This window comes from Myxine glutinosa, chromosome 4, assembly GCF_964187855.1.
Source record: "Myxine glutinosa chromosome 4, kmMyxGlut1.1, whole genome shotgun sequence".
Lineage (NCBI taxonomy): Eukaryota > Metazoa > Chordata > Myxini > Myxiniformes > Myxinidae > Myxine > Myxine glutinosa.
In genome coordinates, this window is record NC_136264.1 from 176,401,053 (window position 1) to 176,415,020 (window position 13,968).

General features: G+C 47.6%; 1 protein-coding gene across 6 annotated transcripts in view; it reads left to right on the forward strand.

The window, feature by feature from the left end:
* LOC137425505 (cystine/glutamate transporter) overlaps window positions 1-13,968 on the forward strand; it is a 126,219-nt gene that overhangs the window by 14,420 nt on the left and 97,831 nt on the right. For all 6 annotated transcript variants that reach the window (XR_013623250.1, XR_013623252.1, XR_013623251.1 and 3 more), the window contains exon 3: window positions 5,516-5,631. Coding sequence is in view for 3 of the 6 variants with exons in the window: in XM_068114011.2 (XP_067970112.2) it covers window positions 5,516-5,631 (116 nt within the window). In the remaining 3 variants the exon portion in view is untranslated. The remainder of the gene's footprint in view (window positions 1-5,515; window positions 5,632-13,968) is intronic.

The window sequence follows — 13,968 nt, forward strand, 5'->3', positions numbered from 1 at the left end:
ATGGTCGCTCCAGAACTGTAGGGTTTACCAGAGTGCTCAGTTCCTCAATACTGATCATAGGCTTGTTGTAACAACTCTGAAGTTTCAGCTCAAATCCAAGAGAAACTACCATCCCAGCCTAGGCTGGATGTTCTCAAGCTTAAGGATAAGAGGATATCTGAGGTGTTTGCCAACTGGATGAGTGGGGACCTTGGGAGTCTGGGTGTTTTTGGGGGATCCTAAAGAGTTGTGGAGAGCCTTCAAGACTACCATCCTTGATGCTGCCAGTGGTTGTCTTGGAACCCACCTTCAGGCAAGGAGTAACTTTGTCTCCCAAGGGACATTGACAGAGTACCATTGACCATTGACCAGAGTCACATGGCCAGGCTTAATGGCAGAACTGAGCTGTTTGTTCAGACAGCTGAGGCATAAAACTGTACGTTTGCTGAGGGTGTACAAGGAGGACTATGTGCGAGTAATCTGTGAAAGGGTAGGGCATCACCTGTGGTCAAATGATTCTCGCGCTGCTTAGAGGAATCCGTCCATTGCGGTCTTCAAAGCCTGACCCTCGACGTACTGCAGTTAGAGCGGAGGGTGGTGAGCTCTTGACAGAGGAAACTGAAGTGAAGGCCTGCTGGGCCGGTTACTTTGAATGGCTGTACCAGCCTGAACCACCAGCTGTTGAGTTGGGTGTCAGGGGTGTTACTATCCCTATTGATGACCCTCCGATCAACTGTGAACCGCCTATGTTTGCGGAAACACAAGCTGTGATGAACCAATTGAAAGTCGCAAAGCTCCTGGGATTTGTGGCATCCATGCTGAGCTTCTCAAGGCTGGTGGAAATGCTGTACTCAATGTGCATGCAGTTCTGTGCTCTGTTTGGAGCACAGGCATCATTCCAACTGATGAGAAGAGGGGCCTTGTTGTCCTTCTCTGGAAAGAGAAGGGTGATCGCCAGGACTGCAACATCTACCAAGGAGTGATGCTGTTGCCGGTGCCGGGCAAGGTCTTTGATCGGATAATTATTGCTGGGGTCTGCCACCATCTACTTGAACACCAGCACCCAGAGAAGTCTGGCTTTACACCAAAGAGGTCATCATTTGACCATATCCTTGCTCTTTTGTCCTCACCGAACGCATGCAAGAGTTTCAGCAGGGGCTGCTTGCAGCCTATGTTGATCTCTGCAAAGCATTCAATTCAGTGAATTGCGATTCCCGCTGGAGGATTCTCGGTGTTCGTGAGGTGCCACCAAAACTGATAAATCTGATTTTGAACTATACTCTGCTATTGAGAGTGCTGTGCGGTGATGTGGTTCCATTACTGACTTATTTCCAATTATTACTGGAGTTCGTCTGGGGTGTGTACTGGCCACAACACTTTTCAGTGCTTGTTAGGACTGTATTACGGAGAGGATGTTGGAGAGATCATGCTGCGGTACATTGTTTGGTAATGTCAAGATCTCTGACCTTGATTTAGCAGATTATGCAGTCATCTTTACAGAAACTCCAGATAACCTCATGGGGGCCCTCCAGGTGCTGAATGAGGAGTCAGAGCCACAGGGATTATGGGTCTTCTAAGTCAAAAATATGATCCAGGCTTTCAAAGACATATTGGATGCTGCTATTCTGTCTGTACCTGTCTGGTGAGTATTTTGAGGTCACAGAGATTCACTTACCTTGGCAGTGATATTCATGTCTCCGCATGTTGTGAGCCAGAGGTCAATAGACGTCTGGGTCGGGCATTCAGTGTCATGGATTCACTGGATCATGGGGTGTGGTGCTGTCGGTACCTATGCAGGAGGACAAAAGTCCGAGTCCAAGTCCTTGGTACTTCCAATGTTGCTCTACGGGTGTGTGACTTAAACTCTGACCAAGGATCTGAGATAAAGACAACTCCTTTGGTACCAGGTCTCTAAGGAGAATCTTTGGCTATCGCTGGTGTTACGGCCTGAAGCACACCAAGCCAAGCATTCGATCAAACCGGCTTTATTTATAGGTTATAACAATCAAAGTCTATTCCTATACATAAAGAAAGAGGAAAGAAAGAAGGAAGAAGAGAGGGAAAAACCAGATTAGGCCAGCACGAGAGGAAAGGAGTAGGCAGCCAGGGCTGGAGGGTGCTGCTCGTGTAAAGGACCGGAGTGACCTGAGGGAACCCCTCGGAATCCGGTCAGTCCCAAGGGAGGACCTACATTCTGGTGGTCCTGAAGATGTCAGAAGAGGAGAGACCCAGACGATGAGGACGTGAGGGGTACTGTATCCTCCCGTATCAACTCGAGGCCAGGTCGGGGATCTGAACTGGAGGAGCTGCAGCGAGAGTTTGAATAAGCACGGCATTCAAGGCAGGCCCCACAATAGGCCCCAAGGCAGGCCCAGCGGTAGGCCCCAATGCAGGCTCAGCGGTAGGCCCCAGTTCAGAAATATGGCAGCGATTGTTATTTTATCGTCGATGCGTTATTGTTTGTTTCTAGTTCGTTTTGGTTTGAATTTCCTGTAACTCGTAATTAATCATTTTCTGTTTGCACCGCGTGTGCGGCCTTGTACCCTGAGGCTTCCCCTGTCGGTAAACTTCGCTGTATTGCTTGCCCTCCCACAGATCTCTCGATGTCCCTGCTCTCAAATGTTGTGTTTGTGTCCTTCCCACTCTCTCCTCATCTTGTCTTCTGCTCCCCTTATTATATGTTTTATGTGTCGGTTTGACTTTTTGTGTGATTAATGTTAGCTCTTTCACGAGCCTCGATCTTGTATCCCCCAAAAAAAGGAGTTCGATCAAAGTCAACCTTCAGGTAAAGAGGCGGCCGCAGGGGTTTGATCAGGTAGAGAGACTGTGGCTGGAAACTCTACAACACATGAAAAGGCACTCTGCCATGAGCTGGTCCGTCCCCTGCCCCACAGCCCATCAAAGGCATTATACCCGTGGGCCGAACCATTTGGTCTACCTCGGGGGGGGGTGGGGTGGGGGCGGTTATAGGAAGAAGGCGCATCAGAGAGAAAAGAAAGGTCACATACCGTAACACTAGTGAGACTGTGTGACCAACAAACGTTTGCTTTGAGAGACTCGGATGAGATTTGTTACTGGTATAGATCATGAGCATCAAATGTGGCTATACGGATATGTGGCTCATTTCCTAACGCTGTTCCTGCTCACCAGATTATTTCAGGGAGGGAGCCTCATGAATGGAAGAGGCCAATGGGCCAACCACATGCCTGGTATTTGCAGCAGGTTTATCGGCATCTCAAGGAGGTGGAGATGGACCACTGGACCAGGCATGATGGGGGATGGACCTGGGGGATGGCCAGGTAGAGGCCATTGGAGTACCGGCGGAAAATTATTGTGGCAACACGCTGCTCCAGCAAACGCTCCCATATCTGACCAGGCCTGAATAGCTAGGGAGAGACACTAAGGAGGCAGGACATCCTGTGGAATGAAGAATCATGTTAAACAGATGATGTCTGGTAACACCGGCCTGGATTGAGATTTCTCTCAGGTTATAGCGGAGTCCTCGGATGTGTGAAATCCACAAAGTTATGAACAGGGGAGGAGACGTTGGGATGATGCAGGATGGGGGGGAAGGTTTCGCTTCAGTATGTTCTGCAATGAGATGGAGGCATTTGCCATTGCAGAATCTTCCCTATATGTTCATATTTTAATTTATGCCACGTGACACACTGACTCGACAGAACACTGCATTGTGTGGAAAAGGCTAATTAATTCGTCCAGTTGATGAAGCCATTTTGACACAAACAATCTTGTTCGTGACTATTGCTTTTAAAATGTTGAAAATCCAAGTGACCATTGCACACTGGCCTTTTCGGGTACTGGTCTAGGGGGGCTGCTGTGCCACTGATGCACTTCCCCTTTACCATCTAGCTGGTACTCATTTTGCCAACCTCAGAAGGATGAAAAGCTGAGTCGATCCGGCTGGTGCTAATTCAACGGCTTTACAATAGCTTGAACTCAAGACCCTTAAGATCTTAAACCTCAACCTTTAAGCCAACACCAAGCTTGGTCCATGGTAATGCCCTGTGGGCATCTCAATCTCTCAGTTCTTTGAAGTATTGTGTGTGTGTGTGTGTGTGTTTGTCTGTTCGCTCACTTATACTTGCCTACAGGACACAATTTTAAACCGATCTTCACGAAACTTTACCAAACGGTAGAGCTCGTGGTCCGACAAAATCCTAAATATTTTTGGGGTCAAAAGGTCAACATAGGCCACATAGGTCAACACCAGGGGATCTTTAACATCCACCAACAAATGCTGGCAGACAGGACCCACATTTAACATTCATCCAATGGACGGCAAACACATTGATGATTCATTCACCCGTCCTGTGAAACACCGGGATGACAGATTATAGCTGGGTATGGAATCGGGATTCAAACGCAGACTACACAGCTTGGAGGCAAGTGTGCGTACCTCGAGGCCACCCTTTCAGCCCAGAAGCTTCAGGTGACGAGTGCTTTTAAATTTAAAGACATTAGGCAGACACTCCTTATGTACATTTTTCCAAGACTGCAAAGTCCGTAACGACAAACTGCATCATATACAACCTCCATTGAAGACCTTCTCTCCTCATCTGGTATGGTGTAGTTAATCCATGGAGGCTCCACTTTGATGGGCAAATTGCAGATGGCCACCCTTCCTTGCACTTGCATTAGTCATATGTTCCTTCCCTTTATACAGTCTTAAGTGATGTCTTATGCAGTCTTAGGACTGTCTGTGCCATCTTCATCCCATCTCCTCATGGATGAAGTTCTAAAGCTTCTAAAGCTCTTTAGCTAGGGAGGGATAGACATAATATTGCGGCAGCAGACCACTACCAGCAAAGGCATTATGCGATTCATTATTGTTTCAATTTTAATGCTATTAAACATGGGGCTAGCCTCAATCACTAAATTAATTACCAATCACGATAGTTATTAAATACTGCAGTTGCAGTGCATATATGTTATTAGTCTATTTACCTAATCACTGTTGGGTGATGTCAGCCAACGGAGCCCAGCAATACCGTGGCCCAACCCTGGAAATGAGATTCCGTTCTCTACGCTCAACCGGATGGCCTTTCCAAAGGGTTAATACATTCATTATACCCCGACTTACAAATTCTGCAAATGTCCAACAAATTCAAGATGTTACATTTTGTTCCTCAGCTATTAATGCAATAATTATTACATGGCTGGGCCTAAACTGGGTTTCTGCACACAGCCAGCAAGGCCTGAATCAAAACATTCCCTGGCTGATTGAAGTCGATGCAAAATTAAAATCATCCTTCGCACAGGCAAGATAATTTCACTTACAGAGCTTTTTCCATGAAGGTAAACAATTTATTTGCACTAATTATTCCCACAATTACTTCAAGATGTTTACCGAACATCTGTTGTAGTATTTTTTGTTATTTTTATTTTTATGAAAAAAAATTTTTTTTTCATTTTTCATTTGTGAACATCATTTGTTTGAGGGCAACAATTTTATCCTTCATGATAACCTCTCAGTATTTAAGCTTCCTTTGATGTTTGCCTGTTTGCTCATGCACAGACCAGGGGTCACGGCATTGGTATCCCTTGCAATTGGACGTTACGTGCTGGAGCCATTGTTCGTGCCTTGCCAAGTGCCAGAGATCGCAGTGAAACTCATCTCAGCCATATCTCTCCGTACGTTTCTGGTCTTCATTTCTAAGTCAGCTGGAAAGCCATTCCTCAAGGATAAAAGCTAGTAGTTACAATAAGAATGCCATTAAAGCCTCTGATCTCTTCCGTGACTCATACCTTTTCACATGCAAAAAAACAACATCACATATAGCTGTCAGTCGATGATTGCATATAAAATGTGCAGGTGCCTTCCAATATTCGTTTTGGCAAATCGGAGACAAGATTTGCCTTTCTAAGAAAAATTACTTTGAAATTTGCTGAAGTTGGAATTATCATGCTTAATGATGTTTTTTCTCATCTTTCATAATATGTAATGTGAAAAATTTGATAATGATTATATCTCTAAAAATTATTACAACTCGGTTTAAAAATGAATATTACTATATACAGGTAGTGGACAAAACAAATGGAAACACCAATGTAAATAATTTACTGTAATAGAGTGTTGGGCCACCACGTGCAGCCAGTACGGAACATAATTTAGAAAGAAACAAACCTTTCTATATAAGGTCCCAAACTTGACGGTGCATGCCAGAGCAGAAACTCCACCATGCAGTCAAAGGATATGTTCGCAAAACTCTGACATAGAATTGTGAGGAGGCGTAGATCTGGGGAGGGTATAAAACAATTTCTAGTGTTGAAAGTTCCCAAGAGTACAGTGAGCTCCATCATTAGGAAATGGAAAGAATATGGAACTACCCTGACTCTTCTTAGAGCTGGCGGTATGACCAAACTGAGCAACGGGGTAAGAAGGACCTTGAGCATGGAGGTGACTAAAAACCCAATGATCACTGACAAAACTACAGAATTCCTTGGCTGATATGGGACAATAGTCTCTGCAGCACTTCACAAAATGAGGCTTTCTGGGAAAATGGCCAGACGGAAGCCACTCTTGAGAAAAAGGCACATGCAGCATGCATGGAGTTTGCAAAAAGGCACGTGCAAGGCTCAGAGCATGATGCAAAAGATTCTGTGGTCTGATGAGATGAAAGTTGAACTCTTGGGCCTGAATACAAAGTGCTATGTCTGGTGTAAACCAAGAACAGCTCATCAACCATCGAACACCATCCCTACCTTGAAGCATGATGGTGGCAGCATCATACTATGGGGATGCTTTTCAGTGGCAGGGACTGGGAGACTTGTAAGGATGAAAGGGACAATGAATGGAGTCAAATACAGGCAAATCCTTGAGGAGAACCTCCTTCGGAGTGCAAAAGACCTTCGACTGTGGTGAAGACTTGCATTCCAACAGGACAATGACCCTAAACATATGGCAAAAGCAACACTTCAATTGTTTCAGAACAAGAATGTGAAAGTCCTTGAGTGGTCCAGCCAAAGCACAGACTTCAATCTTATTGAGAATCTGTGGAAAGACTTGAAGATTGCTGTTCACTGACGTTCCCCATCCAACTTGACAGAGCTTGAGCAAATCTGCAATGAAGAATGGGAGAAACTACAGAAATCTAGATGTGCAAAGCCAATGCAGACATACCAAGAGGACTTGAAGCTGTAATCGCTGCCAAAGGTGCTTCTACGAAGTTTTTTTTTCTATACTCAGTCAAGGCTCGTGTAAGAGCTAACACACACACACACACACACACACACACACACACACACACACACACACACACACACACATATATATATATATATATATATATATATATATATATATATATATACGTATATATATATATATATATATATATATATATATATATATATATATATATATACACACACTACATGACCAAAAGTATGCGGACACCCCTTCTAATTAGTGGATTTGGCTATTTCAGCCACACCCATTGCTGACAGGTATATATAATCAAGCACACAGCCATGCAATCTCCATAGACAAACATTGGCAGTAGAATGGGCCATACTGAAGAGCTCAGTGACTTTCAACGTGGTACGCTCATAGGATGCCACCTTTCCAACAAGTCAGTTCGTCAATTTTCTGCCCTGCTAGAGCTGCCCTGGTGAACTGTAAGTACTGCTATTGTGAAGTGGAAATGTCTCGGAGCAACAACACCTGAGCCGCGAAGTGGTAGGCCACACAAGCTCACAGAACGGGACCGGCGAGTGTTGAAGCGCATAGCGCGTAAAAATCGTCTGTCCTGGTTGCAACACTCACTACCGAGTTCCAAACTGCCTCTGGAAGCAACGTCAGCACAACAACTGTTCGTCGGGAGCTTCATGAAATGGGTTTCCATGGTTGAGCAGCCGCACACAAGCCGAAGATCACCATGTGCAATGCCAAGCGTCGGCTGGAGTGGTGTAAAGCTCACCGCCATTGGACTCTGGAGCAGTGGAAACGCGTTCTCTGGAGTGATGAATCACGCTTCACCATCTGGCAGTTCGACAGACGAATCTGGGTTTGGCAGATGCGAGGAGAACGCAACTGCCTGAATGTATAGTGCCAACTGTGGTGTCCATGAATTTGGAATGAGACGTGTGATGTTTGGGTGTGCACATACTTTTACTTTTGGTCATGTAGTGTGTTGTGTGTGTGTGTGTGTGTTATATATATATATATATATATATATATATATATATATATATATAGTAACGAATTTGAGAAGTGTAACAATTTTGAGAAAGTGTAACGAATGTGAAAAGTATGGTTTTGTTGTGTGTAACAACCTCGTAATGTAAATAATGGTCGCAGCCCGTCCTCCTAGTTAATTCCATGAAACTTACACACAGGCCACGATATATCTTTTTAAATAGCTTATTTCCTTATTCTATGTAGGCTAAATATGTGTTTCCCACTAGATTGACTCTGCATTGTATCAAACGAAATAAGCGTAGGCCCCTTTCAATTTCCCCAATCATCTCCGCTCTCCAAAGTTCCTTTCAAAAGCGGTGCGAGTGGTGTTCAATCCCGCAAGCCGCCATTGCCCATGTGCTAATCTCGGAGAAGAGGGGGGTAGGAGCCGCCAACTCACGGGCGTGGCACGTCGTCATGATCAAAGGGGGAATCGGACAGCCCTAACAGCCAACCAGCACCCCGGTGAGCGCCCCGGTAGGCGTGCCCTCGCAGCCGGTGGCTTGATTCCGACCCGAGTAATAAAAGGGACTGCTTCAGGAGATGAGAGAAGAGATGAGAGGAGAGATGAGCTGTGAGATGAGCTGTGAGCTGTGAGATGAGAGCTGAGAGACGCTCCAAACCAAAAAGGAGAGGTACTTGGAGATGAAACAAGCTTTGGAGAGACGCGCTGAGAGGAGGGAGACGGCTCCACCAGAAGGAGAGGAGCAGGTGTGACCGAGCCAGCGCGTGACGTCCACAGCATCAGCAGCATCGACGTGACCGAGGGTTTTCCCGCCAAAAACGCGAAGAATTGGGAGCTGCTACCTCCAGCCCTGCCGGTCGCAGGGACCTGACCCTGCCTCCCTCTCCAGCAACCCACCTCCGCCATTCCTGCCTGCAATTTCCCCCGTGTAAGTGTGAACGTCGTCTGTCCTAATCGTTGTCCTGGGGTTAAGTAAATTGAATAGTATAAGCTAACGATTCACTGTGTGACTGCTTCTTCCATGCATTGCTTGTAAATAACTTTGATCGCTCCTTCTTTTTGCTTGTGTGTATAATAAAGCCTGTTATTCCTCCGTACTCTGTCTTCTTCTCTCTTCCTTCTCTTTCGGTCGCTTTAGAGGTTTCCCGATTGAATACCTGTGGCGCGATTGGTCAACGTTGGGGGAGTCGGGCTAATCTGGGATCCTGTAACGGTCGCGGTTGACCATCCGCTCGGCCCAAAGTAACATCTTGTCCGCGACCCGTAACAATTGGTGTCTAGGAGTGGGATACGAGGCCCGAACCAAATTTTTAAAACGTGTAAAAAAAAAAATTTGGTCAAAATTACGAGCTGCCGAAATTTTGTTGTTTTATAAAACCCGAATTTTGAGATCGCGCCATGGACAATCAAGGCGATCGGATGTCGGTGGGGGAGATAGACGGGTTAGGAGTAACCCAGGACCTCGGGGAAATGTATGTGGAGGAAAGGGAGGAGGAGAGCAATGGCAATGTGGTTGAGGGAGTATCAGGCGCACAAAATGGCGGCCTCGCGCACGAGGTTACGGGCGCGCAAAATGGCGCCTCGCACATGGCCACAGCGTCCGCAACCGTAGCAGCGCCCCTGGTGGATTTGAACCTTTTTTTTATACAAATGAAGGCCCTTATGGCCCAGAATAGCGAACGGTTAGAACAAAGGATGGGGGCCAATAGCCAACGGTTAGAACAAAGGATGGGGTCCAATAGCGAGAAATTGAGGGAGGACATGGGGTCCAATAGCGAGAAATTGAGGGAGGACATGGGGTCCAATAGCGAGAAATTGAGGGAGGACATGGGGGCCCAGATCGGAGGGTTAGGGAGTAGAATAGAGGGATTAGGAAACAAATTTGAGGGATTAGACAATAATTTTAAAGGATTAGAAAAAAAATTTGAGGGGTTAGACAATGGGATAAAAGAGGTGAAAAATGGGTTAATGGGGTTAGAAAATAGGATGGAAGACAAATTGCGGGAAATAGGGGAACAATCTGCCCGGGAAATCAAACGAATGGGGAACCAGATAGAGGAGGTGCAAATCGGGTTAGAAGGTAAACTGGATGCTCAGAGGGATGAATTGGGACAGATGAGGGTGGCATCTACAAAAGAGAGGGAGGAGATGAAAGAGGAGATACGACGAGGTGTAAGTGAGGAGGTCTCGGGGGTACGCGAGGAGGTAAAGCGAGGCGAAAAGCGTATAGAGAAAGAGGTGAGAAATAATACGGCGAGGTTACAAGGGGGAATAGAAGATCTGACGGAGGAGGTGGAACAGCTGACGGAGGGACAGACGGAGTTAGTGGAGCAGGTTCAAAGGAACACTGCGGTACTAGGAGGGTTAAAGGCGACACAAAAAGAAATTAAAAATGACTTGATAGCGACACAGAGGCAATGTCAGATGGTACGTGAGGGACTGACAATGAGGTTGGACGAGGTGACAGAGGTAATGGAGACAAAGGACCGGCAGGTGAGGATGCACATAGAGACGGTCATGGTAGCCTTAGAGGACGAACTTGAGGAGACGCACCGGGAAATAAAAGAGGTGAAGCAAAAATTAGAAGAAGTGGAAGACGAGGTGAGTGAAATTAAGAAGGGACGGACAGAAACTAAGAGGGAGATAAAGGAGGAAGTAATGGAATATGTACAAGGTCGGTGCTCAACTCATGATGTGATGCTCACTACCCAAATAAAGAGTTTGCAGGTGGCAAAGGAGGTGCGGAGACGAGGTGCCAAGGTGAGTGCCGATATAATCGGAAATGTACATGATGTGAGGAAAGCTTCAGTCGGCTTGGGGGTTGATGTGGACCCGGGTGTTCGTGAGAGGCCGTTGGTGAAGTGTGCGACAGGTCTGGTGTGCGAAAAAAGAGGTGTGCGAGAATGTCCGACTCTGGGGTGTGTGAGGAAAAAGTGCGCGCCGACCAGTGAGTGTGCTGTCGAGAGTGAGTTGGTTTTAGCGCGTGTGCGAGGGAGCACATGGAAGCGCGTAGTGAGGGGTGTTACAGAGGATGTAACGGAAGCATGCACGCCTGTGATGAGTGTTACAAAGGATGTAACGGGAGAGTGTGCGCAAGAGGATGCGCGAGAAAGGTGTGTAATGGACGGGTGCATGGGGAAAGAGCATGCTGTCAAGAGTAAGGGGGAATGCACGCCTGTGGTGAGTGTTACAGAGGATGTAACGAGAAAGTGTACGCCTGTGGTGAGTGTTACAGAGGATGTAACGGGAGAGTGGGCGCAAGAGTGTGCGCGAGAAAGGTGTGTAACGGACGGGTGCATGAGGAAAGAGTGTGCTGTCGAGAGTAAGGGTGAGTGCGTTGTCAAGAGTGGAGGTGAGAGTAGTGAGAGTGACACGGAGCGTGAGTTGGTTGTGACAGGTGAGCGAGGATGTACACCTGGAATGGAAGGATGCACACCTGGAATGGTAGAGCGTGTATGGGAATGCACGCTGGAATTGGTCGTGAGGCACGTGGTTGGGTGTGCGAGTGAGAGCACACCTGTGATAGTCACAGAGGCGGTGACCGAGGAAGGGGCGCGAAGAGGTGTGTTGGTGAGGTGTGCGAGCGACGAATGCGTGCAAAGGTGTTCGGTGGTCAGGTGTGTGACCAAGTCTGTGAGTGGAATGAGTGTACCTAGGTGTGTAAGAGAAGGTGCAATGACGAGCAGGGAAATGGAAGGATGTATGAGCAAGAAAGGGGTAGCGTATGCGTGTAAGCAAGCAGGTGAGGCATCGACGGTAACCGGGTTAGCGGTTAGAGCGACTTATAGCCGAATCGGGCCCTCGGTGCGTGCCGGGCTTCGCGTGCCGCGAGAACCAGCGGGGATCCGAGCCACGGCGGGTTCAAAAGGACCGCCGTACGCGATCCACGCTGGGCCGTGCTGAGAACGGCCACGTCCGTGCTCCACTAGGCGGAGCGGGCAGCCTGATAGGAAGGGTCGTCATGGCGACCACTTCTTGTTGAGACGTGCCGGCAGGTCGAGATCGGGACATTGGATGGCTCCACGCCGAGGTGGTGCGTGGGATCTCGGCCCGGGTAAGCCCCCGTCCCTGCCCCGAATGCGGGACATATGCAGCCGCTGGCACAAAACAACCCACATTCATTGCTCGGCTGTACGAAGCCGAGCTTTAGAAGGGAATTGGCGCACCGAGAGGATCTAATAAGTAGACGGGTGATGAGGTTAGTGTTTTGGACCCAAAATTAGAAAAAGGCAAAATTTGATGATTGGTAATGGTACAGTGATTGGCAGATGATTGGCAAATTTTTGATTTGTTGGATTTGGACGAGCGAAATTGATAGTAGGACCTCCCCGATGTGGTGGGATGGCAAATCCACCATCCCTCACAGGGGGGGGGGGGGCAAAGGAGCACTAGCTTATGGGGTTGATGGCAGTGAAAACTAGCCCGGGTGGGTTAGGATATTGTGTGTAGGGACCTAGAAGATGACATTAGGTAACGTTAAGGTTAGTTAGTGACAAGGATACCTGTAGTGGGGACGCAGGTAGATTAGAGTGGATGATAATGACGAGGGAGCGCAATAGTTTAAAGGGGTGACTGGGAAGCGCAAGTTTCAGAGGGGAGTAGTTAGATGAGATGATGCCGTGTGTTTGAAGATTGAACAGGTGAGATTGCACAGGTGTGCAACTGAACAGGTGTGTGGAGCAGTGTATGAGGGAGTAGTGGTGATTGCGTGTGGTGTTGACCAAATGGTCCAGGAAGAGGAGGAGGGTGCAGGTGGCGCCAGGTGTGAGTGCACAGGTGTGCAACAACAGGTGTATGTGGTTGTGTGGAATAAATGGTATGGGATATATGGAGTATTGGAATGGATGGTCGTGGAGTGAGTATGGTGGAAACAATGGAGTGGAGTGGATGGTGCGAAGGTGTGAATGGGGGAAGAGAGGACCCCCATCACAAATACCCAGGGCGGGTAGTGTAAGTGTTAGGTAGAGGGTATAGGTAAATTGTGGTTGGATATTGGCATCTGTGGTGCGAGGTGAAAGAATGGTATTTGGATGGGTGCATTAGTGTTGTGGAAATGGCTGGGCGTGTAGCCTGTTAGTGTGTGTAGTTGGTTTGGGCACTCCACCACTGTGAGGATGTCGGCCAGGTGAGGCCACAGGTGGGCTCTGGGAGCCGGTAGTTGTGGATGGGGCCCGAGGATCCGGAGGACGGACCCGGGTAGCCCAGTGCCAGAGGGCACCAGGGGGTGATAGAGCCAGGAGGGCCTTCCCCAGCTAGATAGGTTAGGGTGAGGAGCTAGGTAAGCTCGGGTGGCAACTGCAGTGGTGGAGGTGTGCAGGCGGGTAGACCTGCTGGGAGAGCTACACGTCACAGCCCAGAAATTGTGCAAGGGCACCGGGAGATGAATCGGGGGAGTGAGACCCCAAATGGAGAAGCACCACAGTTTGGTCAATGGAAATTGGTTTTTAGAACCCATAGTGTAAGTTGGCCAATGGATTGGCAGGGAAAGACCCCGGGTAGTGTAAAGTGTGTTAATGTCATTTAGAGGATAGTTAGGATTGGAGTCTCCTCGCACCATCTGCATCCACTCACCTGAGATGAGGTAACTCCACACCATGCCATGTTTTGATTATTTTTTTTGATGCAAATGTTTGGATTGTGAGACGCATCATGACGTGGGTGTGACATTGTGCGTAATTCCATCTCTTCCTCCTTATGAGGATTGATGATGAATTGGGTGATGGCAAATTTTGAAGTAGAGGGATTGGAGACGAATTTGGTGTGGAAGGGAAAGATGGGGAAGACGAGACGTAGTGACGAATTTGTAAAGGTGTAAATTGTTGTA